We start from the raw sequence: 25483 nt of genomic DNA, 5'->3' as shown, positions 1-25483 counted from the left end.
ACAGCAACGCGCAATATATCTAAAAACTTTCCAAATGACTTCGCACATGCAGATTTGTCACCGTGTTCAACGTTAAGCAACAAATATAGATATTAACCCATATCTCAATGAGTCAAATATGAACTTGCTAACCGAAAGATCCAGCCATAATTATGCTCAGCAATGATTTAGGACATCCAAGTTTTAAAAATAACTCATACCCTGGCTTACATTCATACATAATGCTAAACCAGGATTTTTTTTTTTAAAAAAAGATTCTCTGGACAAGTCATAAAGGCGTGGTTGTAAGGTAACACAAACCAAATAGTTGACAGGTAACACAAAGAGAGCTGATACATATCAGACAGACACCAAAAAGACACCTCCCTAGGATGATGAAAGACCGGGCACAGGCTGGTAAACCAGTAATTTATAATGAAGGTGAGATAATTTTATCTACTGACTGTCCTCACATTTGCACTTTCTTACTCTACCAACTTCTAGTGCTCATCCCTTGGTCAACAAAAAAACTATCAACTGTGATCGTTCCACACAACTAAATCCACAAATTGTTGCATTTAACGTTTACTGATACTGAATAAACTTCAGCGGGCTCCTTTCACAAACCCTGGCTTAATTGCAATTCAGATGGGCTGCAAATGCCAAGATGGAATTCAAAAGAAATAAAAGCCAACGGCTGATAAGGGTGCTGGGTGGACCCAGCCACTGCCGGCCACCATCCAATGTGGCCGCAACACGTGGCAGATGGTGCCAGCCAGCCTCGGTTGCAGAATAAACACGCTTTACTTGGCAAGGGGTGAACCAACTGGGTCGCTCGACAAATTTTCAAAGCAAAAGCCTGCTTGTTTGCTCGATTGCATCACTTGGAATCCTGGCTCCCTGCATTCACAAGTTAACCCTCACCTGTTGGAGGACGCGATCCAGAGGCTCCGCTTTGGCCAAGCTCTCGGGGGTTAACCCTGTCAGTTCTCGGCATGGCTCGCTCAGCTCCGAATTGTCTGCCTTCACCAGGCATTTGTGCAACGTCCCTACCTGGAAAATGTTTTAACAAAGAAGGCAGAAGGGAAGGGGGAGGAGGGGGGGAAGGGGAAAAAAAGTAAAGTAAAACTGCAGGAACTGGATAAAGCGACTTGTTAAAAAAAAAAAATAATGTGTATTAAAAGGTGGTTAGAATCACAGCTGGCTCGCCTTGAAATTGGAAGGGCTGGCTGCAAGATGCAGTTGCTAATTTCGCAAACTTCGCATCTCGGTTTCCCCCCTGGGCTTTTTTTGCCTTTTTCAAGGAGATTCACAGCCTTCCCATAAAAAGAGAGATTATTTTTTAAGGGATCCGGCTGCCATTCATGTATCATTCTAATGGGGGTGGGAGGGTGGGGAGAGAGAAAATAAAATCAGGTCGATCCCATCAGAATAGACTCGATTTAGGGATCCTGGGGTGCAGCCCTTGAACCTCCCTCTCTTTGTTTTCTTTTCAAATTATTCATTTGAAATTCACTTTGGGGTGGGGGATGGAGGGACGAGGGGGAAAGTAAACATGGGGATTGAGACCTAGTTTTTTTGGGTTGCATAAAACAGGTTTTCCTCCCACTCCGGTTTAATTCCCCCCCGTATCAAGCGACAGGTTTCCCAAGCAAACATGCAGGCCTGATTTCAAACACAGAAACACAAAAAGGTACATATCCAATATCCCAAACATGGTTTTAAAAGGCCAGGTTTTTGTGTGTGTTGTTTTTTTTTTTACAAGAAGCAAGGGCCTTTTAGAGTCTTTCAAACATGAAAATGTTTCTATTGATCCAGAACATGGGTGAGTAGGCGAGACTTCATTCTTTTGTAATCTGGATTTGACTCTCCTGGCCAATTTCAAGGGAAATTTTGAACCAAGCTTTAATTTTGAACTGAGACTGGTCCAAACTTAATAGTTTCTCCCTGCTTTCTCCCAACCCGCTACCCCCCCACCCTCCCCCCCAAGCCAAGTTTGGGGGAGGTGAGCAAAACTCATTCCAGCCTTGGATATGTTTGCTCAGATATAGAAATCCCCCTCAGGTGGTTGAATGAGAGAAGAAGAGGGATCTCGGTTAAGTGGTTTCACCTTTCTCTCTCTTTTTTTCTCGTTCCTCTCTTTTGCAAATTGCCCAACGGGTGTAGGAAGAGTTTGGGAAGTCATACCTTCTTGCTGGGAAGATCCACAACTTGCCACACCAACAGAATTAGTTCCCTCTCATCGGACCCCAGCTTAGCCCCATTTCCACCAGCGGATGCCCCAAACAAGACCACCAAACAGTCACTGTGCGGAGAGGAAGCCGTCATGACCACAGAAGGAGGGGAACAGCTACAATCAAAAGCAGAGGTAAAGGAAAGAGGGGGAGAAAAAAAAAAGGAGGAGGAAGAGAGAAGGAAGAAAAAAAAAGAACAAAAAAAGGAGAGAGAGAGAGAGAGAAAGAGAGAAAAAGTATAAAACAAGCCAAACACAAAAACTTACAAATAAAGGGCACCCCCATTTCCCCAAGTGATCAAAGGGAAGATATAAAAAGGTCAATCTCAGAAAAGCCAGAACTATGGGGAAAGGGAACAGGGTGAAGGTAGCTAAGATTCAAATAATATTTCATAAAAAAGGAAAACAAAAAAAAAATCTGTTTGCTGTTGTACCTGTATTTTAGGTGAACTCTTTCTCCCCAGCTCTAACTGGGGGATAAAATTTAACAGGCAGTCCGTTTGTCTCCCTCTGACATCATGGCAGGAACCCAACCTAGGTTTAAAAAAAAATAATAATCTTTTTTTCCCCTTGCTCTCTTTTTCCTGAGTTACCTGCCCCTCGGTGGAAGCACATGACCTGAGTCAATTTCCCAACAGGCGAGGCCATTGGGCCTGCAGGAAAGGTAGAGGCGGGGACTTGGAGTAAAATCCACGCCCAGTTGAGTCTACCTGATTGGGTTTGTGTGTGTTTGGTTGGGAAGGGAGGGAGACAGAGAGATCAGGAGGGAAACTCCCTTTCTCAATTTTAACTTTAATTTCAGGAAGTGCCTTAACCTGTTCTGGTTTTTTTTTTTCCCTCTCACCCTTTCTCTCTCTCTCTCTCCTCTATTTCAGGAGTCCTTTTATCAGCAAGTGGAATGCCGTCTCCTTGCCACAATCCTCTGCAAAAATACACAACAAGCTTCCCAGGACAAGCTTCTTCCAAAGATTTCTGGTTCCAGATAGAATTTAGAATAGAATTTATTTATTATTGGGCAAGTGTGATTGGAATAGTTTGTGTTTGGCTTCCCATCTGGTCACCTGCTCATCGAAGTCACCCGAAATGCAGTTCTTTGAATCGCAAGGTATAGGGCCAAAATCGTTGGAAGGGAAGAATCAAGCTTAAAACTGTGGGAGTTATAATCAGATCCTACCCCGGTGTAAAAGTCACCCAAAACGAAAGGACCCTGCTGGTGCAAGTCAAAAGCCACAATCTCAGATTATAAGGCTAGTTTTCTGTTTTAGTTTATTGAGAAGCAAAACATTTTAGTTTGAAGGAAAACCGGCTTCTAAAGGCAGTGATTTTCACCCTTGGCAACTTTAAGAGGTGTGGACTTCAACTCCCAGAATTCTGGAAGTTGAAGTCCTCTGCACCGCTTAAAAGTTGCCAAGTTTGGAAAATAGGTTTCTAAAGAATAATGACCCACTGGACAAATGCAAGGCAGCTCACCAGTTTCCATGAAAACATGTTGGCTATTTCAATTTCAATTCCATTTCTTTTTATGAATACCAGCAGGGAAACTGCCTTTCTTAAAAGAAACTTTACCAGTGGTGGGTTTCAAATTTTTTTACTACGGGTTCTGTGGATGTGGCTTGGGCGCGGCATGGCTTGGTGGGCGTGGCAGGGGAAGGATACTGTAAAATCTCCATTCCCATCCCACTCCAGGGGAAGGTTACTACAAAATCCCCATTTCCTCCCGTTCAGCAGAGAATAGATGGGGGCGGGCCAGTCAGAATTTTTACTACCGGTTCTCCGAACTACTCAAAATTTCCACTACCGGTTCTCCAGAACTGGTCAGAACCTGCTGAAACCCACCTCTGAACTGTACTACATGACCCATTTTCAAAAGAGCCCTATCTATTTAGACTCACATTTATTTTCCTAGGATGAACCACCAACCACTTTGGGAGGGGGGGGAAATAATATTTTAATGCGGGAGATCCAACCAAATCCCCCTACCTCTAGATATGAATATTGAGATCAGATTCTAGAAATATCCTTTGGAATTAATAGCTATTTAAAGAAAGCATCTGGATGAAACATTTTAAAACAGCCCCTATTAACTGCAGTGAAGAGTTGCAAATAGGTACAATAGGTCTCTCACTTAACAACCACGTGTTGAGTGACGGTTCAGAGTTATAACAGGGCTCAACTAATGGGCTTTACAAGTAGTCCCCTTAATTGTGGCTCTTTGTAGCATCCGCCGCATGATTGTGATTTGGGCACTCCATCCATTACAGGTGGTCCTCGATTTACGACCATAATTGAGCCCAAAATTTTTTTGCTATGAAGCAAGTTGGTTGTTAAGTGAGTTCTGTCCCATTATACCACCTTTTTTGCCGCAGTTGTTAACTAAACCACTGCAATTGTTAGTAACATGGTTGCAAAGTGAACCTGACTTCCCCATAGACTTTCTGGTCAGAATGTCGCAAAAGAGGATTACATGATCCCAGGACACTTCAACCATCATAAGTACATGCCAAGCATCTGAATTTTGATCACGTGCCCATAGGGATGCTGCAACGATCGTAGGTGTGAAAGATGGCCATAAGTCGCTTTTTCGGTGTCGTTTTAACTATGACTGGTCACTAAATGAATGGTTGTAAGGCAAGGACTATCTGTATGACTTTGCAGCAATTTGTGACTTTCCTTGCCGGCTCCGTACAAACAAAGGAGAAACCTGCATTGAAGGTTGTAAATTGTGGTCATGTGATGTCCTCACTTAATGACCTTGTGCAAATTCGCTTAATGGTGACAACCAAGACTGCTGGAATTGCCATTGCTAACGGGCACAGTGATGGGACGTTGCGCTTAATGACTGAGCCACTTAGGGATGGAATTTCTGGTCCCGATTACCATTGTTAAGTGAGGATTAGTTGTACTATCCAGTGGTGAAATCCATTTTTTTTAACTACTGGTTCTGTGGGTGTGGTGTGGCTTGGTGGGCGTGGCAAAGGAAGAATACTGCAAAATCTCCCTTCCCACCCCACTCCAGGGAAAGGATACTGCAAAATCCCCATTCCCTCCCCACTCTTGGGGAAGGATATTGCAAAATCTCCATTCCCACCCCATTCTGGGGCCAGCCAGAGGTGGCCGGTTCTCCGAACTGCTCAAAATTTCCGCTACTGGTTCTCCAAACTGCTCAAAATTTCCATTACCGGTTCTCCAGAACCTGTCAGAACCTGCTAGATTTCACCCCTGGGACTATCCCATGCAACCCACAACGCCCCCCCCCCCAAAAAATTCAGAGTCCAATTTGAAGCATTGCACTACCCTACTGTATCGACTTCAATTCCGAATGAAAAGTGAGATATGAGTCTAATACATCAATAAACACATAATAAATATCCTATGCTTTGCTACTGTTGTAGCTTCTTGGTTTCATGTTTTAAGGTTAATTCTTTTTTTTTTAAGTGAACCGAACAAGCTACTCAACGAAATAGGTAAATTGTGTATACATTTTGCTTATAAATGTTCCACATAAATAAACAAGAGAAATGGAAATAGAGTAGCTAAATACTCTGAAGGTGGTGGAACTTCCATTCCAATTTCAGAATCCTTCTTGTGAGTTTGTTATTTTAATTCTCCATCTCGGTGTTATAAAGGGAATCTTGCTTAATTCAGCTCTAGGTAAATATTTTTCTAGACGGTCACAATGTAACAGAATTATTACATAAATGATCTATTTTCAGGCAAACCGGCACACTTCCTCTTTATTTGTTACTATTATTTAAAATCTGAAAAGTTGCTTTCCTTCACAAGGAGGTAGACAGGACACGCATATCTTAGAAAATAGAAACTACCAAAAAGAAATTAATCATAATAGGGTGCTTCATTGCATTTGCTGTAAGTGGCTCCATTTCTCAATTAAAAAAAAAGTAAATTAATATGAATGAAAGCACCCTGCACGGCTGGAACGGAAGGCAGGAAGCCATTTCACCTATTTTGCCTTCTGGGAAAATGGAAACCAGCCTCACCCATCCTGGCAGCCATTTTGTGAGGGTACCAACCAGTCTCCCTAGAAGCCCTTTGTGTGTGGGGCGGACCTCCACTTCTCATTCCCCAAAGTCCAAATGGACCAAATAATGGGGGGGTGGGGGGTGGGGGGAGGGAAATGAGGTTGCCCAAATCACACCTTACAGGAGACAACTCCTCCTCACAATTGGAAAAGCTGAAAGAAAACACGAAACTGGGAACCTGCAAGGCCAGAGAAGACTTGAAACACGTCCAAATATTCTGTTTATACGATGCTAAAAGTTAAAACGGAGGGGGTTTGTTGGACTAGAGATGGGTGGAAGGGGAGGGGTCTCCCTTACCTGGTTGGGAGAATGAATACCTGTGGAAATTAATGGCTTTCAGGACCTAAGAGAATGGAAATGTTTGCCTGGAACACACAGCTCATTTGCACAGGTGGGCTGTGAAGGGAGTCTGCTAAATGCCTTTAACAGCAGCTGCTTCGTTATCTGGTCCAACATGGGGAGGGTGGGGTGAGAGGAAAGCAGTCCTCTGTATTATAAATATTGGGAGGGGGAGATTGGCATAGCGAGCAGCCATCTTGGAAGGAGCCAGGAATAGGCTCTTCAATTTGCCTGGCACTTTCTCCAGAAGTTTCCTTCTCCTGTACAGGTTGTCTTCAACTTACAATGTTGTTGTAAGTTTCAGTTACAATGGCTCTGAAAAAAGTGACTTATGACCGTTTTTCACACTTACGACCGTTGCAGCATCCCAATAGTCATGTGATCAAAATTCAGAAACTTGGCAACGGACTCATATTTATGACGGTTGCAGTGTGTGTGGGGGGGGAGATGGGGGTCATATGATCAACTTTTGTTACCTTCTGACAAGCAGAGAAAATGGAGAAGCCCAATCCCCTTAACAACGGTGTTACTAATTTAACAACTGCAGTGATTCACTTAACAACGGGGGCAAGAAAGGCTGTAATATGGAGCAAAACTCACTTAACTGTTTTGCTTAACAATAGAAATGTTGGACTCCGTGGGGGTTGTAAGTTGAGGGGACTAGCTATATATATAAAAAGGAGACTTCTGTTTTTCTACTTTATACTCCGAGTGATTGAAGTTTTATTTTCTTTCCTGTTTTCTCTTGGATTGACTTTTTTTTTTAGGAGACTAGTTTTGAGCATTCTTCCCAACCCAAAACTCCTGGGTTTTAAAGAGCTAAAACTGAAATGGAGACAAAAAGATAGGAAGGCATCAATAAAGAGATTTGTTGAAAATCTTAAGAGGCTGCCTCTTCAGTTTTATCATTTTTGTTAAAATGACTGGCTGAGGAATTCTGTGAATTGAAGTCTGCAAGTCTTAGAGTTACTGGGTTTGAGAAACACTGATAGGAACAATCGTAACAGAATATTTTATTTATATCCATTTAATATGTTCATAGGGATGTGGTGGCTCAGTGGCTAAGATGCTGAGCTTGTTGATCGAAAGGTCAGCAGTTCAGCGGTTCGAATCCCTAGTGCCGTGTAATGGGGTGAGCTCCCGTTACTTGTCCCAGCTTCTGCCAACCTAGCAGTTCAAAAGCACGTAAAAAAGGCAAGTAGAAAAATAGGGACCACCTTTGGTGGGTAGGTCACAGCGTTCCGTGCGCCTTTGGCGTTGCGTCATGCCGGCCATATGACCACGGAGACATCTTCAGACAGCACTGGCTCTTCGGCTTTGTAACGGAGATGAGCACCACCCCCTAGAGTCGGGAACGATTAGCACATATGCGTGAGGGGAACCTTTACCTTTACTTATTTATTTATATAATATGTTCATAAATAACTTGTGGGAAATATACCAAATACTCTTTCCTCTTCTTTCTCCTTTCCCCACAACAACAACCCTGTGAGGTAGGATTGGCTGAGAGAAAGTGGCTGACCCAAGGTCATCCAGTTGGCTTTCCTGGCTAAGGCAGGACTAAAACTCGCCGCCTCCTGGTTTCTGGCCTGATTCCTTGACCACTAGACCAAACTGGCTCCTTTTCTGTTTACGTTTCCCTCCTTTTTATATCAAAGAGAATCAAGGCAATGCAATCTTGAAGCTTCTTTATTATGCTTTCCTGTTTTCCTAGGCTCACCACATATTTTCTCCCAAGTTATTTCTGTACTCCTCTTTTTTTTTTTTCTTTTAATTTGATTTATATGCCGCCCTTCTCCGGAGACTCAGGGCGGCTTACAATGCGTTAAGCAATAGCCTTCATACTTTTGTATATTTATACAAAGTCAGCTTATTGCCCCCACAAACTGGGTCCTCATTTCACCTACCTTAGAAAGGATGGAAGGCTGAGTCAACCTTGAGCCTGGTAAGATTCGAACTTGCAGAAATTGCAGGCAGCTGTGTTAATAACAGGTTGCTTAAACCACTGTACTACCAAGGCTCTAGATCTAGCATATCTAAGGAATTCTGCAAGGGGGTCAGTGCTATTGGTGGTTATTAAGGCTTTCAGACATATATCCAACAGGTAGAGCTTTGACTGCAGTCACCTCCATCTTGACTTTTGTGATTACATCCTGCAAACACTCACGCAATCAAATTTCAGGCTACCTTTTGGAATGAAGGTTGTTTTTAATTATAGCATTTTTGTTATTCTTAAGTGTCTTGTCAGATTTTTAAATTATTGCTTCCCCTGCTTTTAATTAAAGAATGCATTGTTCTCTTTTGATAGATCTCCCTGGCTCCTTTGGGAGGAAGACCAGATTACAAATGAAGAACAATACAAATTAATTCAAGCATCAAAGACTAAGGCAGTTCTTCCTGAGAGGAAAATTGGAGTAGAACAGTTGTAAGTTATACATAAATGGTAAAAAAATAACAACAACACCCTAGTGCCAAAAGATGAAATAATGTTTTTGCTTTTCGTAAAATGGGGGAGTAGATTGTGGTCTATTGTGAAATGAATCTTTTGTCAAAAGAAGCTAATTGTATGTATATAAGAGTGTGTATCCGTTTACTGTTAGAAGTTGTCCTTATGATTGTTTAGTGACCATCTGAAGCTATGACGGTGCTGAAGAAAATCCACTTCTTTCTAGTCAACAATTCAGTTAGGCCAAATGTGTTGGAAAACCCACAATTCCTAAAGATTCATAGAATAAGAGAGCTGGATGGGACCTTAGAGGTCTTCTAGTCCAACCCCCCCTGTCTTCATGGAGGGAGACAGAGGCATCACCCCTTCCATGGGGATTTTGTAAAGTGGGGGAATTCCCATGTTCCTTGACCCCAAGGCCAGGAAAGGGCTCTGCCAAGGTCTGTCCGGCGGCACCTGCCCTCCTCCTGCAGGTCATAACTCCGAAGAACTCACATGGGGTGAACAGGGCTGCGAAGGAAACAGGGAAAAGGCCTGGGGCAGAGGAAGGCCTGGCCAGAGAGGTAGGCCAAAGCTCCAGGGCTCCTGTACTCACTTCTCTATTAAGTGGATTCATTTTGCTTCCTTTGGCGGAAAGTCATTTCAAACGTCAATAGTCGTGGACTTATGACCATAATTGGGGCAAGAATTTCCATTGATAAGCAAGGTAATTGTTAAGTGAGTCATTCCAATTTTACAACCATTCTGTTGTGGTCCGCCAGCAGCCTGCGGAGTTGGCAGCGGAGTCAGACAGCGATGAGGCTGAGGAAGAACATGGGCCAGTCTTGGAGGCTGGGAAGGCCCGGATGAGGGCTCTGCGTCGGAGGCAGAGATGGGGCCAGGGCCATCGGGGAGTGATGTGCGGACTCCGGAGCTTCCAGAGGCTGACAGTAGAGAGGCAGAGGAACAGGAGGAGCCTGTTCCTAGTGCACATATGAGAAGAGCTGCCAGAAGGCAAGAGCAGCTAAAGCAAAAAGGACAACTCGGGAGTAAGGCCAAGAGATGATTGGCCCCTCCCATAAGGCTTAAAAGACCAGCAACGGCTCTTGGGCTCTTTGTCGGAAAACAACATTGATAGATTTGTTTCTTGTCTTGCTGCATTTATTTCTTGTTGGCGTCTTCTGCTTCTGAACATTTGCCAAGAAAAACCTTTGGCAGGTTGCCTAATTAGACCAAGGTTGGTGATAAGGCTGAAGAATTTGTGTTATGAATTAGTTTGGACTACGCTGAGAATGAGTTAATTCTCAGCTGTTCTAATGAAGTCTGTTTGTTTTCGAACTGATTGCATCTGATAATACCCATGTGGGCCTGGGTCACACCACATTCTTGCCACTGTTGTTAAGCGGACCACTGCAGTTATTAAGCGAATCTTGCCATGATTAAACAAATCCAGCTTCCCTCATTGACTGCTTTTCAGAAGCCGGCTGGAAAAATCACAAATTTTGATCATGTTACCCAGAATGCTGCAACTATTGTAAACGCATGCCAGTTGTCAAGCACCCAAATTTTGATCACGTGACTGTGGGGAGGCTGTGACAGCCATAAGTAAGAGGACAAGTCGTATCTCACCGGTATAACTTTGGTTATTACATGACTGGTTGTAAATCAAGGACTATCTTACCAAACGATATTTTCCATGGTCGTCCTATTTTTGGAAATTGGGTGATATTGTGTTTTCCCTCCATAAATCTGGATTATATACCATTCTCTTCCATGGGTTGTCACTATCAATCTTGACATTTTCTCAAGTTGTCAAGGTATATAAAATGCCATTTTCTATCATGATGCTGGATTGTGTCTGAATTAGGGATGTGGGTTTTTTTTTTTTTTTTTTTGCAGTGATGTGAGATTCCAGGTACTCAGTTAGCAAAAGTTTAAGTGAAATTGGGATTTTGCCAAAGAAAAGACTTATTCTTGCTTTAACATGATTTGCTTTGGTCACATTTATAGAAATTCCTGTTTTCGGGTTATAAACCAGGTCAGTGTTAGTGCGTGGTGATAATTGATTGAATTGCCTATAGCTAAACTTTCAGGGCATCGTTCAGCTTGATGATATTCCTCCCTCTTCTGTCTTTCCCCCTTCTTGCAAACAGAAGGAATGACAAAGCAGAATGAAACTGAAATGTTCAGATCTGTTATAGTGTTGTTCTGTGAGATTCAAGTATCATCAGAATAATTGTGATAATTATGAGAGATTTACACCCTCCCCTTCGCTTTATTAAATTGTTGTTGTTGTAGTTGTTAGTTGCGAAGTCGTGTCCAACCCATCGCGACCCCATGGACAACGTTCCTCCAGGCCTTCCTGTCCTCTACCATCCTCTGGAGTCCATTTAAGGTCACATCGACTGCTTCGGTGACTCCATCCAGCCACCTTGTTCTTTGTTGTCCCCTTCTTCTTTTGCCCTCAATCTTTCCCAGCATTAGGCTCTTCTCCAGGGAGTCCTTCCTTCTCATTAGGTAGCCAAAGTATTTGAGTTTCCTCTTCAGGATCTGGCCTTCTAAAGAGCAGTCTGGGTTGATCTCCTCTAGGACTGACTGGTTGGATCACCTTGCAGTTCAAGGGACTCACAGGAGTCTTCTCCAGCACCAGAGTTCAAAGGCCTCCATTCTTTGGCGCTCAGCCTTTCTTATGGTCCAGCTTTCACAGCCATACATTACAACTGGAAAAATTATAGCCTTGACTATACACACTTTTGTTGACTCTCCAATCTTGGCAATTTTAAGACTTGTGGACTTCAACTCCCAGAATTCCTCAGCCACAGTTGCGAGGTTGCTTTAAATTATATGGGACTAGGAGGGAGAATCCTGGCTGAATCCCTGGGGAGATGCCATCCAACCTGGTGACACCATTGAGTATGGGGTCTGCGTGTCCTGTGCCCCAGATTACTTCCTTTCCTTCGAACCGCTGAACTGCCGACCTTTCAATTGACAGGCTCAGCGTCTTAGCCACTGAGCCACCACATCTCATGGTGATATGATAGCAGTGTTCAAACTCAAGGGGTTGCCACTAAGAAGAAGGGGGGGGGATGTCATCCTATTCTCCAAAGCATCTGAAGGCAGAACAAGAAGCAATGGATGGAAACTAATCAAGGAGAGAACCAACCTAGAACTAAGGAGAAATTTCCTGACAGTGAGAACAATTAATCCGTGGAATGGCTTATCTCTAGAAGTTGTAGGTGCTCCAACACTGGAGGTTTTTAAGAAGATGTTGGATAACCATTTGTCTGAAATGGTATAGAGTTCCTTGCTTGAGCAGAGGGCTGGATTAGAAAACCTTCAAGGTATCTTCCAACTCAGTTGTTCTCTTTATTTTTAGCCTAATAAAGCCTTACACGTTCGACACTTTCCTACCTGGAAACAGACAGGTGTGCATTTGTGTCTTTATGGGTGAGGCAAGTTATGATATTTGGTCCTATCCCAATTCCAGATGGTTATGCAAGAATCTGAACAGAATAAAAACATTATAGGAGGCAGAATTCATAATGGCTCAACCAGATCAGTCTTGCTGCTTTAAAGCAGAGGTGCCCAAAACAAGGAAAATAATTATATTCTGCAGATTTAATTAATTATATTGGGACAACAAAATAAAATAAATAAATAAATAACTTTATTGTCACTGTACGTGTATACACAGTATACCCATACAACAAAATTCACTTAACACCCAAAGACCAGGTCCAACACACATAACAATCCCCAAACACACTCCCCTCCACCACAATTCTCCACCCCAACCCACCCAAACATCCACACAACAGACCAAGTAATGCTGTCCAACAACTCACTGATGGTGGCCCTTTAGTTCATTGTTGAGTGCAATTATAGCTCTGGGATAAAAACTATAAGGCTCCTACTCTCCAGTTTTCCTAAATTGGGAACACACAGCATAACCTGGGTCTACGAGTCAAGTTCTGCTTCAGAAAGACAGTTTCTTCTAGATTTCTGTAGTTCTTGTTTGATATTTGTAGCATGGTGTCTCAGTCCAGAACACAGAATAACAGACTTGAAAGGGGCCGCCTAGTCCAACCCACTGTTCAAGCAGGAGATCTTATACCATCCCGGTCAAATGGTTGTCCAATCTCTTCTTGAAAACCTCCAGTGGTAGAGCATCCATGACTTCTGAGGGCAAGTCATTAATTAATTGATTACACAACCAATTAATTTTACAAATAAAGACAATTATTCTCATAGTCATGAAATTTCTCCTTAGTTCCAGTTTGGATCTCTCTTTGATAAGTTTCCATCCGTTACTTCTTGTCCTGAACCTCAGAAGAGGTAGAGCTCCTCTTCTTTGAGCCAGCCCCTCAAATAATGAAAGACTGCTATCACGACACCCCAGTCCTTATCTTCATTAGACATATCCAGTTCCTTCAACTGTTCATCATCCAGATTCTACTATGTGGATAGGGATGGCCTCATGCCATCTCCATGAATTGATCTTCTTGAATTAGACAGTGACTCATGGACAGGTGTAAAGACCGTGCATTATTTTTTGAGACATGAGACGAGCTTGAAAAATGTTGGGTTCTAGTTGCCCAAAGGCAAGGCTGAACTGAGACAAGCTGACTGTTGAAACAATAGAAAGATCTCCTGCTTCATCCACCAATACCACTCCCATAACTTTCCTTTCCATCACACCCTCCATCCTGTTCCTTCTCATCAATAATCCTAACTTCCAATGTTTAGAAGTTTAACAAAAAGAAGAACTATGGGTGATATGATAGCAGTGTTTTAATATATGAAGGGCTGCCGCAAGTTGTTGGGGAAAATGTGCAAATAGTGCTTACATTGTCAACTGTCCAGAGAGTGCTGTAAAGCAGTAATGGGGCAGTATATAAATCTAAGTGTTATTGCAATAAAGCAGAGGTCTTCAAACGTGGCAGCTTTAAGACTTGTGGACTTTAACTCCCAGAATTCTCCAGCCAGCTATGCTATGCTATGCTGGCTGGAGAATTCTGGGAGTTGAAGTCCACAAGTCTTAAAGCTGCCACGTTTGAAGACCTCTGCTATAAAGGGATCCTAGAACTGTCTCACAAATATAAGTTGTCCTCAGAGCGTTTCAAAAACATGAAAGTCAAGCAGTTCAGCTCTTCAGCTCCATCCCTTCAAGTTTATGCACCTTTCCCACAAAGACAGCATATGATTCTGTGCTGTAATGCAGTAACTTAGTGGATTTTCAAATGAGGGTGGTATTTTATTAGCCAAGGAACTGTAGGTCAATATTGACTTTTTTTCCCTCAAACACTAAGTATACGGACAACAGGTGCAGAATATGATGCCCTTCCCTCCTCTCTACCAGAATCCTATTTGATACAAGGACATGCCCTGACCTGGCCCTCCCAGATGTCCTCAGTTGCCAGCTCCACACCCACCCACTTTAGCTCATAGTTTGGCTTTGAAGAGTGCACCTTTGGTTGTGAAAGCAAAGCAAAGAAACCGCAGAATTTTGGTACCCAGCTTAAAAATGCCCCACAAAACTTTGTCTTGACTTTCCTGGCATATGACGCAGCCTCCGGCATTCTCTCAATGGGTTGGGACATCTCAGATTTACATCCAGAAACAGCCACAGCAGAGGTAGTATTCAGCAGGTTCTGACCAGTTCTGGAAAACCGGTAGCGGAAATTTTGAGTAGTTCGGAGAACCGGTAAATACTACCTCTGATTGGCCCCGCCCTCATCTATTCTCTGCCTCCTGAGTCCCAGCTGATCGGGAGGGAATGGAGATTTTGCAGTATCCTTCCCCTGGAGTGAGGTGGGAATGGAGATTTTACAGTATCCTTCCCCTGCCACGCCCACCAAGCCACGCCCACAGAACCAGTAGTAAAAAATTCTGATTGGCCCCGCCCCAATCTATTCTCTGCCTCCCGAGTCCCAGCTGATCGGGATGAAATGGGAATTTTACAGTATCCTTCCCCTGGAGTGTGGTGGGAATGGAGATTTTACAATATCCTTCCCCTGGAGTGTGGTAGGAATGGAGATTTTACAATATCCTTCCCCTGGAGTGTGGTGGGAATGGAGATTTGACAGTATCCTTCCCCCGCCATGCCCACCAAGCCACGCCCACCAAGCCATGCCATGCCACGCCCACCAAGCCACATTCACAGAACCGGTAGTAAAAATGTTTGAAACCCACCACTGCTTGGAGGATTAAGTGAAGTATGCCATATTTTTCCAGGTGTCGCATCACATGTCTGAAATATTCTAACTTTCGCTTTTTAATGGCTTTGATGATTTTCCTCGGCTTCCCCCGGCGACTTATCCCCTCCTCGTTTTTGATTTTGTCAACCCAACTTATACGTAACAGCCGCCTGTCAATCCACATTCCAAATGATCCTAGTCTCTTCAAGTGGTTTTTCTCTCAGAGTCCAAAACTCTACTCCGTAGAGCAGGATAGAAAAGATGTCTCATCTGGCAGGCCTGATTTTCAATCTTAGGCTTATGTCGTGACTGCAGAAGACTTTTTTCATTTTGAAGATACCAGGATGATACCGTGGAGCAATTAGCAGAAGTTGGTAGGGAAGAGTTACATCTGAGAAGATAGAATGGGAACAAGTTTACAAGTCCTTCCTGCCTAGATCCTCTTTCTCTCATCCTGCCTCTCCCACTGACTGTTTTAGGTTGGCCCCAAAGTGAGTAACAACAGACACAGTCACTGATCCTGGTGGAAAAAAGGTGATAGCAGATTGAGTGAAAAATGTAGCTTCTTTCTGAAGAAGCTTCTTGGATGAGAAGCGAAATGTCTTCAGAGGAAAAGCAATAAGTCCAGTTGCCTGTTGAAAAAAGCACCTTTGGGACTTCTTTCTGAAGGACTGATTCTTTTGAAGACGGATGGGGAACTATATTAGGTCGGTCTTCTGAAGTCAGGTTTTCTTCAGATCAGTGGTGGAATTCAAATTTTTTTACTACCGGTTCTGTGGGCATGGCTTGGTGGGCGTGGTGTGGCTTGGTGGGCATGGCTTGGTGGGCATGGCAGGAGAAGGATACTGCAAAATCCCCATTCCCACCCCACTCCAGGGGAAGGATACTGCAAAATCCCCATTCCTTCCCCACTCCAGGGGAAGGATACTGCAAAATCCCCATTCCTTCCCCACTCCAGGGAAAGGATACTGCAAAATCCCCATTCCCACCCCACTCCAGTGGAAGGATACTGCAAAATCCCCATTCCTTCCCCACTCCTGGGGGAAAGATACTGCAAAATCCCCATACCCTCCCCACTCCTGGGGGAAGGATACTGCAAAATCTCCATTCCCACCCCACTCTGGGGCCAGCCAGAGGTGGTATTTTCCGGTTCTCCAAACTATTCAAAATTTCTGCTACCGGTTCTCCAGAACCTGTCAGAACCTGCTGAATAGCACCCCTGCTTCAGATGGATTGGGACTCTAACCCTAATGGCATCAATTCTTCAGAGCTGGCCAAGTAAACAAATTTATTTATTTACTTCTTAGATGTATTTCCCACTTTTCCTCCAGGAACTCCAGTGGATTTGTATGGAGCTCCTTCTCTATTAGCAACCCTGCGACGTAGACTGAGCTAAGAAAAAGAGAGTGGCCCAAAATCACTCCATCAGCTTCTATGACTAGGGATGAATTTCAACTCGAGTCAGATCTCCTTAGTCCTATTCCAACATCTTAAAAGGAGAGTGGAAAATGGGAGAGGCAAGCAGCTCTGCCTTCCCTGCTGTTGATTTCAACAGAGTAGATTTATTCGAATTATAGCTAGTTTGCTAGTTGATGCTTGGAGAGGAGACCACTGAGAAATCCCACAGAAGTAGACTAGATTAGGAAATGAAAAAAATAAAAAATTCTGTGAAGGTGGCAACTGCAAGCCACTTTAAGATTGTTGTCAGGAAAATGGCAGGAATAGGCCGATCCCTGGGAGTTTAGCTGTACTCAGCTTGAAGGAGGCTTTATCTTCTTCGTTTACTGCGCCCCGGTTGCCATGGGAATGTTTGAGAGGCAGCCACACCTTTGCGAACCCCACCCAGGTGACTCAGAAAGAGCAAAGCAAACTGCACAGGTTGACCTCATAAAATCTCGTCAGGCAAAAGGGTAGGTCCCGGTGATTGGCTACGGACGTTTAATACGGAAAACCTACCATAGATAGCAGAGCTTCCCAGGGGCCAACTTTCAAACATGGTCTTCTTTGAAAGTCATATTTGAAAACAGAATTAAATTTAGCAGGGGGAAAAAAAGGTGGGAGCAGGAGAAGCAGAAATCAAATGCACCAATAATGACGAGGAGATATTTGGACTGACAGTAATAATTGTGGGGAAAAAAAGACATTAAAATAGTTGACTCACTTGAGTATGAACCAATGGGATGCAATTTTGGAGTGTTAAAAGAGTTCTGTTTCCAAATTGTGGTCCCCCGTTGCCTGGAACCGGCTGAAAATGCGATGCACGGGGGCCAAAAACGGGGTGTGGGGAGGCCAAAAACGCAATGCGCGGAGGCCGAAAACACAACGCGCTGAGGCAGTAATCGGCAGCAATGTGCAGTGGCAATCCTCGTAGCCTGGAACGGGTTTAAAACAGGGCGTGCGGAGCAGTGGTGGGTTGCCCCCGGTTCGGACCAGTTCGCAAGCACCGGTAGTAAAACTGGCGGGAGGCCCCGCGCACTGCCCCGGATGTCATCATCGGCCATCTGCACATGCGCGCAATCCCATTGCGAACTGGTAGTAAAGATAAGTAAACCCCACCCTGGTGCAGAGGCCAAAAACGCAACGTGCGCAGGCTGAAAATGGCCAAAGGGTGGGGCCGGCCAGTGGGTGGACCTTCGGCTACATTCGGTGTATAAGACGCACCGCAATTTTCATCCACTTTTGGGGGAGTGGGGGAAGTGCATCTTATACTCCTAAAAGTATGGTAATAGTTCCCATGTTACTTTCTAGAGGACCAAACCCGACCTCTGTTTTAAGAAGCAAATTTATTTTAGAAGACACCAGAGATACGGATAGATGCCTTCTTACTTGTCATAGTCAATAGGAAACCAGTTGGGCTGCAAGCATTTTGGCATTCTTGGCTTAGGGTTAGAAGACTAATAATTCCCCGGTCCTAATTAAGGAAGTGCCACCCTTGAGATACTTCTGAAAGTCTTTGAAGACTTGCTCTCTCTCTCTCTCCCAGGCCTTGGGGTAGGGTGGTTACAGAGCCCCTCTCAGTTATTCCTGTGTGTTTTGTTTTTTTTGTTTTTTAAAAAATGTCTGGATGTGCATTTTTTTTTCTTTATTGCTCTGGTTTTCTAATTTTTAAGTCTAAGTTGTCCAGAGTTGTCTTGAGTTGGGCAGCTTCTTAAAGAAACAAAATAAAATAGAAGGTCCAGTCCAGTGGTGAAATGCAATTTTTTTTTTTTTGCTAGTTCTGGAATGACAGAGCACTAGAAAATTCCCAGACACCAGGCTTTATTGGAAACTCAAAAAAAAAAAAATCATTATGGAAGAAGGCAATGACATGGTTGATAATATAGGCATGTCCATCAGCTTACCAGGAAATTACTCCAAGTCAAGCAGATCTTAAAAATTAATTGATGCTACTGCATTTATACTCCACCTTTTCCTCTGATTGCTCAAGGTGGCTTACTAATTGAGTGAATTTCCTCTCCCCAACACACACACACAGCAAAACTCTTGATATTTCCTGGTCCCAGTTGATAATCACGTGGCTTCTCTTGTTTTGCATCCCTGGCCCAAAAAATAGTCTGATCCCTGACTCTAGAGATGCACATGTGCAAGAGTGCGCCGCACGCAAGTGGTTTTGTTTACTTCTTACCGAAACACGACACGGCACACACGCACACATTTTTCTTCAATTTATTTGTGTCCTCCTTCTCATTGTAAAAATGTTGGTCACCTTAATATTAGACTACGAATCTTCCTCATTTTCTTTTCAGCCCTTGTTGCTCCAGAAATGCAGCTGTTTGGATTTGGAAAACGAGCAAATGTGACACAACACTGCCTTTTTGGTGGTGGTGGGGGGATGTACAAATACCTGAAATTTGGGAACCACAGTAGCTGAGCGTTTCCCACCAGTGTGTAAACCCTTGGGCGAAGTTAGATGGAAGCATGGATTATTTATGGTCTCTTTCACCAACACCCTCATTTGATGTGCTTGTCAAAACATGCTTTCCCTTGCAGCTTTGATTTCACTTGAATCAAGGTGCTCCCTTGTTAAATACTAGCAGGATTTTTGAAATGGGCCCTTGTCACTTTCAAGCTAAGAAAATGTCCGAGGCTTTTCTGAGATTCTTTACTTGGTTTACTTCTTCTTGTGCCATATTCATCATCGGACGTTGGCAATCATGTTGGCGATCGTACCGTGTTTCTCCGAAAATAAGACTCTGTCTTATATTTTTTTGAACCCTGAAATAAGCGCTTGGCCTTATTGCCATGCCCTCAAAATCCTGATTGGGCTTATTATCAGGGGATGTCTTATTTGGGGGGGAAAAGGATATTTTTATCAACAGCCACACAAAAAAGTGCTGCTGAGTTTTGTCCAAACCAGTCCCTTAGATTTTGAAGCCATGATGGTCTTCTTCTGCCTGGACTTCGTTTGCCTTCAATCTTTCCCTGGAGGATTAAGTGAAAGGATGCCTTATTTTTCTGGGTGTCGCATCACATGTCCAAAATATTCTAACTTTCACTTTTTCATGGTTTTGATGATTTGATGAAACTAATCCAGGAGAGAAGCAACTTAGAACTAAGGAGAAATTTCCTGACAGGGAGAACAATTAATCAGTGGAACAACTTGCCTCCAGAGGTTGTGAATGCTCCAACACTGGAAGTTTTGAAGAAGAGGTTGGATAACCATTTGTCTGAAGTGGTGTAGTGTAGGGTATCCTGCCTAGGCAGGGGGTTGGACTAGAAGACCTCCAAGATCCCTTTATGCTATGCTATGCTATGCTATGCTATGCTATGCTATGCTATGCTATGCTATGCTATGCCATGCCATGCCATGCCATGCCATGCCATGCCATGCCATGCCATGCCATGCCATGCCATGCCATACTATGCTATTACTCTACTCTACTCTACTCTACTCTACTCTACTCTACTCTACTCTACTCTACTCTACTCTACTCTACTCTACTCTACTCTACTCTACTCTACTCTACTCTAATTTCCCTTGGCTCTCCCAGGCATCTTATCACCTCCTCGTTTCTGATTTTGTCAACCCAGCTTATACATAACAGCCAACAACTTGGTTTACAGACTTTAAAAATTAGAATCCCCCAAGTGAGAAAAGAAGCCGCTAATATGAGAGGCAGAAAGTGCATAAGTTTTCTGCTGGCATTTTTTATTTCTTCACCCCTTTTCTCTGAATCAGACGTCTGTCTCTCCTGCAGAGGCCGGCTTCTTGCTGACAAAGTTGACCACATCAAGAATAGAGGCAGCAAGAGCATACTCACAAAATGGCAGCCATAACAGATTGGACCAGTCCCCAAACACTCATTTAACAGAAGGCAACCTGGTGAGTGATTCCCTGCACTCGTCTCTACCGTGTAAGGCTTTTGTCTATTATTTTATCTCACTTTTATTTCTCTGTTTTCTGGACCTGTTTCAAAAAACACTAGGCTGCAACAATTCCACCACCCCCTTCTCTATCTAGGGAAGATTGCGTGGTCCTAAAACATCCTTGAAAAATAAATGGGTCTGAACTGCAGGCTACTTTCCCTTGCTTTTTAATTAAAGTTATCTTTTTAAAAGGTTTAACGGTTTACTGAATGCCAAGGTAACATACTGTGGGGGATGCTGATATTAAGGTAATTGCCTGGAACAGCCTCCTGTTTTAATCTAGCATATGTGGTTGGTATGAAACATAAAACATAGAATTACAGAGTTGGAAGGGACCTTGGAGGCCTTTTAATCCAAACCTCTGCTTGAGCAGGAGAGTCTATACCAGGGGTGACAAACATGTTGTCATCATGTGATGTATCACAACTTTCCCCCCCTTCGCTGAACTGGGGGGTGGGGGTGGCCAGCGCGTGACGCATCTGGCCCGTGGGCTGCGAGTTTGACAACCCTGCTAAATACCATTTCGGACAAATGGCTGTCCATTCTCTTCTTGAACTCCTCCAGTGATGGGGCACCCACAACTTCTGAAGGCAAACCATTCCACTGGTTAATTATTCTCATTTTAGAACATTTCACATTAGTTCTAGGTTGCTGCTCTCCTTGATTATGAGCCACAGTGGCGCAGTGGTCAGAGTGCAATACTGCAGGCTAATTCTGCTGACTGCCGGCTGCCTGCAATTTGGCAGCTCAAATCTCACCAGGCTCCAGGTTGACTCAGCCTTCCATCCTTCCGAGGTGGGTAAAATGAGGACCCAAATTGTTTGAGGGCAATAGGCTGACTCTGTAAACCACTTAGAGAGGGCTATAAAGCACTGTGAAGCTCCTTCTTTTCTTCCTTCCTTCCTTCCTTCCTTCCTTCCTTCCTTCCTTCCTTCCTTCCTTCCTAATAGCACTTAGACTTATATACCTCTTCACAGTTCTTTTACAGACCTCTCTAAGCAGTTTACAGAGTCAGCCTATTGCCCCCAACAATCTGGGTCCTCATTTTACCCACCTCGGAAGGATGGAAGGCTGAGTCAACCTTGAGCCTGGTGAGATTCGAACTGCCAAATTGCAGGCAGCAGGCAGGCAGCAGAAGTAGCCCGCAGTACTGCACTCTAACCACTGCGCCACCCCGGCTCATGTCTTGAGTTGCTGTCCTAACTCATGTCCTTCCCTTACTGTTAGGCGCTGGAGACCTTTTGAAATTCTCCACTCTATTTGTAGGTGGGGAAATTGGGTGGATCGGGCAAGAGTCCAGCTTTAGCAGTAGAATGAATGGAGACCACAAATGAAGATGACCTCTGATGAAAGAAATAATAGATTGTTCTGTCTCCACCTCTAATAAATCATCTATAGATCTTTGTTCCTGGCTTGGTTCTAGAGAAAGAGCTGTGGACTAGAAATGAACAGCTTGAATTGGACACTTTCACACACTTATTTTTTACAGATTGTTCAGTGACTTGGAGATCCCAAGTGATTGAGCAACTTGCAAGATTAATCATGCTTGTTCTCAGTTCTCATTCATATAACATCTTCGGAGGACACAAGTTTTAAGAGAGGTTATTTAAAGATTATCTGTCTTCTTCACCTGGAAGATGAATTAATTCAGAATCCGTTGGGACTCACACCTATCAGTATTCTTTTAAAGCTGCTTAGGTTTCCATCTGGATCTCTGGATTGAATCTTTTTAGGAGAAGCAGCTTTCTTTTGTCAAATGTAGAGCTGAGATTAGTTTTTTTTTCTTTCTCCTGCTGTGGTTTCATTTGCCACGTACAGCTGATGCATTCATGCCTTTTTTTTCGCTGCTGAACCACCATTTCAAGATGAAAGAGGAAAAGCAAGTTGCCATACCTGTTTCCAATGGCATTCTCCTATGGCAAACGTGTTTGAAACAGATGAAAATATGACTCAACAACAGAACAGGGTATTCCTAAAATTAACATTTTAATGGAAGAATGAAGACACCAGGTTTAAGAAAACTTTAGTGTTTTAATCTACTTTCACTCTGTTAGTGATTGTCCTGGAATCCAAGATAAACTCTGTTTATAGGTAGTCCTCAATTTATGACTCCAATCAGGGGTGAAATGCTCCTGGTTCGGACCGGATCGCCTGATCTGGTAGCGATGGCGGCGGGTGGTTCGGAGAACCGGTAGCAAATATCCCTGCCCCCCTCCCCCATGCCCAGTTGAGCCACGCGATCATCAGAGGCTTTTTTTAAAATTATTTTTAAAAGCATTTTTTCTACAACCTCTTTGGCCAAAAAAATGCTTTTAAAAGTTTTTTAAAAAAGCCTCTGATGATCGCATGGCTCAGCTGGGATCGTCAGAGCCTTTTAAAAGCACTTTTTCTACAACCTCTTTGGCCGAAGAGGTTGTAGAAAAAATGCTTTTAAAAGCCTCTGACGATCCCAGCTGAGTTGCCTGATCGGCAGAGGCTTTTAAAACCATTTTTTAAACAACCTCTTCGGCCAAAGAGATTGTAGAAAAAGTGCTTTTAAAAGTAAAAAAAAAAAAGTTGGCCATGCCCACTCAGTTACCCTCCCCACCAAGCCACACCCACAGAACTGGTAGTAAGAAATTTTACATTTTACCACTGACCCCAATGGAGACTGGACTTTCCATCCTAAGCCATTGCGCTCAAAAGTAGAACTGAACCCACTCTAAGCAAAATACACTGGTCATTAATTGAATGCCGTAGTCATAAATGCAAACTCATTGGTTGCAAATTTTGATCACAAGACTGCAGGGCACTGCAACCAGTTGTAAATGTGAGCCAGTTGCCAAATGCCTGAATTGTGATCATATACAACTTTGGGGATGTATGTAATGTGATGATTGTAAGCTAGAGGACCAGTCGTAAGTGGGAGGACAAGACATTTCTCAACACTATCATAACTTAAAATGGTCGCTAAACAAATGATTACAAGTCATGATGAAAATTGGACTATCTATAAGGTCTACTTGGGGATCTTTTGAAAGACTCTGTCATAATTTCCGGTGCAACATTCTTCTGCTGGCTACCAGCTTTTCCCAAAATGGTGCCTCCAGATGTTTTGGGTACAAAGTAGTGGTGAAATCCAAATTTTTTTACTACTGGTTCTGTGGGTGTGGCTTGGTGGGCGTGGTGTGGCTTGGTGGGCATGGCAGGGGAAGGATATTGCAAAATCCCCATTCCCTCCCCATTCCTGGGGGAAAGATACTGCAAAATCCCCATTCCCTCCCCACACTGGGGCCAGCCAGAGGTGGTGTTTGCCGGTTCTCTGAACTGCTCAAAATTTCTGCTACCAGTTCTCCAAAACCTGTCAGAACCTGCTGGATTTCACCCTGGTACAAAGGATTATACGGAACAAAATCCAACCAGGAGCATTGGGAGAGGCATCCAGAAAAAAACAAGATAGCAGCTTCAATCATACAGCATCTGCTACCTTCTGGACATTTTTACCCACCCAACCTTCTGGACATATCTGGAGGGCATACTCTTTAAAACTCTGAACCTGTAGCATTCTAGATATGGTTGAACTTCTTCCATCAGCCCCAGTAGAACAGTCCAATGAGCCGTGGGGGTGCAGTGGTTAGACTGCAGGCTAATTCTGCTGACTGCCAGCTGCCAGGAGTTCAGCAGTTCAATGCTCATGGTTCAAGGTTGACTCAGCCTTCCATCCTTCCGAGGTTGGTAAAATGAGGACTCAGATTGTTGGGGGCAATAGGCTGATTCCATAAACTGCTTAGAGAGGGCTGTAAAGCACTGAGATATGGTATATAAGTCTAAGTGCTATTGTCCTTCCATCCATCCATCCATCCATCCATCCATCCATCCATCCATCCATGCATGCATGCATGATGTGCAATGGTTAGAATGCAATATTGCAGGCTAACTCTGCCCACTGTCAGGAGTTCGATCCTGACCAGTTCAAGGTTGACTCAACCTTCCATCCTTCTGAGTATGTAAAATGAGAACCCAGATTGTTGGGAGCAAGAGGCTGACTCTGTAAATGGCTTAGAGAGGGCTATAAAAGCATTGTAAAGCGGTATATAAGTCTAAGTGCTGTTGCTATCCTCAGGGAGGATAGAGGAATTGCAGTCCTATGATTCTGAAAGCCCACAATTCTCCTGCCCTTGAGATTTGGTGCTCTCTTGAATCTAAATCTACATCTTATCTCCAATGAGCTCATTTGCTCTTTATGTTGTTGTTGTTATTGTTGTTGTTAACCCTTAGTTCACAGTGAGGAATCTGCATTTCCCTCGGTCTTTACAGAAACTCTAGAGGAAAGATTATGCTACGAAGCAGACTAACATAAAACTTTGTGGGTTAACAAGGGTTAACAATCAGTGTAAGCCAGACTATGTTGTTGCTATTGCGGCACTCTGGTTCAGTAAAAAACATACCAGAAGGCATTCCTAAGAGTATCTCGCTTGCCTATTCAAATCTTGGCCAATGACTACCAACCTGCCTTCCATTGAGGACCTGTATACTGCACGAGTCAAAAAGAGGGCTGGGAAAATATTTACAGACCCCTCGCATCCTGGACATAAACTGTTTCAACTCCAACCCTCAAAACGACACTATAGAGCACTGCACACCAGAACAACTAGACACAAGAACATTTTTTTCCTGAACGCCATCACTCTGCTAAACAAACAATTCCCTCAACACTGTCAAACTATTCACTAAGTCTGCATTACTATTACTATTAGTCTTCTCATCGTTCCTATCACCCATCTTCTCCCACTTATGACTGCATGACTGTAACTTGTTGCTTGTATCCTTACAATTTATATTGATATTGTCTCCTGATTGCTTTTTGTACCCCATGACTATCATTAAGGGTTGTACCTTATGATTCTTGACAAATGTATCTTTT

General features: G+C 43.5%; 1 protein-coding gene across 1 annotated transcript in view; it reads right to left on the bottom strand.

Annotated features, from left to right (window-relative positions):
• The window catches only part of ESRP2 (epithelial splicing regulatory protein 2), a 71282-nt gene extending 68975 nt beyond the window's left edge, over window positions 1-2307 (bottom strand). The window contains exons 1-2 of the mRNA XM_070952795.1: window positions 2167-2307; window positions 904-1032 (exon numbers count right to left, since the gene is read on the bottom strand). Coding sequence (XP_070808896.1) covers window positions 904-1032; window positions 2167-2307 — 270 coding nt within the window. The remainder of the gene's footprint in view (window positions 1-903; window positions 1033-2166) is intronic.
• Window positions 2308-25483: the final 23176 nt, after the last annotated feature.

This window comes from Pituophis catenifer, unplaced genomic scaffold (assembly GCF_029215685.1).
Source record: "Pituophis catenifer annectens isolate HBS135680 unplaced genomic scaffold, rPitCat1.0.hap2 SCAF_13, whole genome shotgun sequence".
Lineage (NCBI taxonomy): Eukaryota > Metazoa > Chordata > Lepidosauria > Squamata > Colubridae > Pituophis > Pituophis catenifer.
This window is presented reverse-complemented; position numbering and strand designations above follow the sequence as displayed.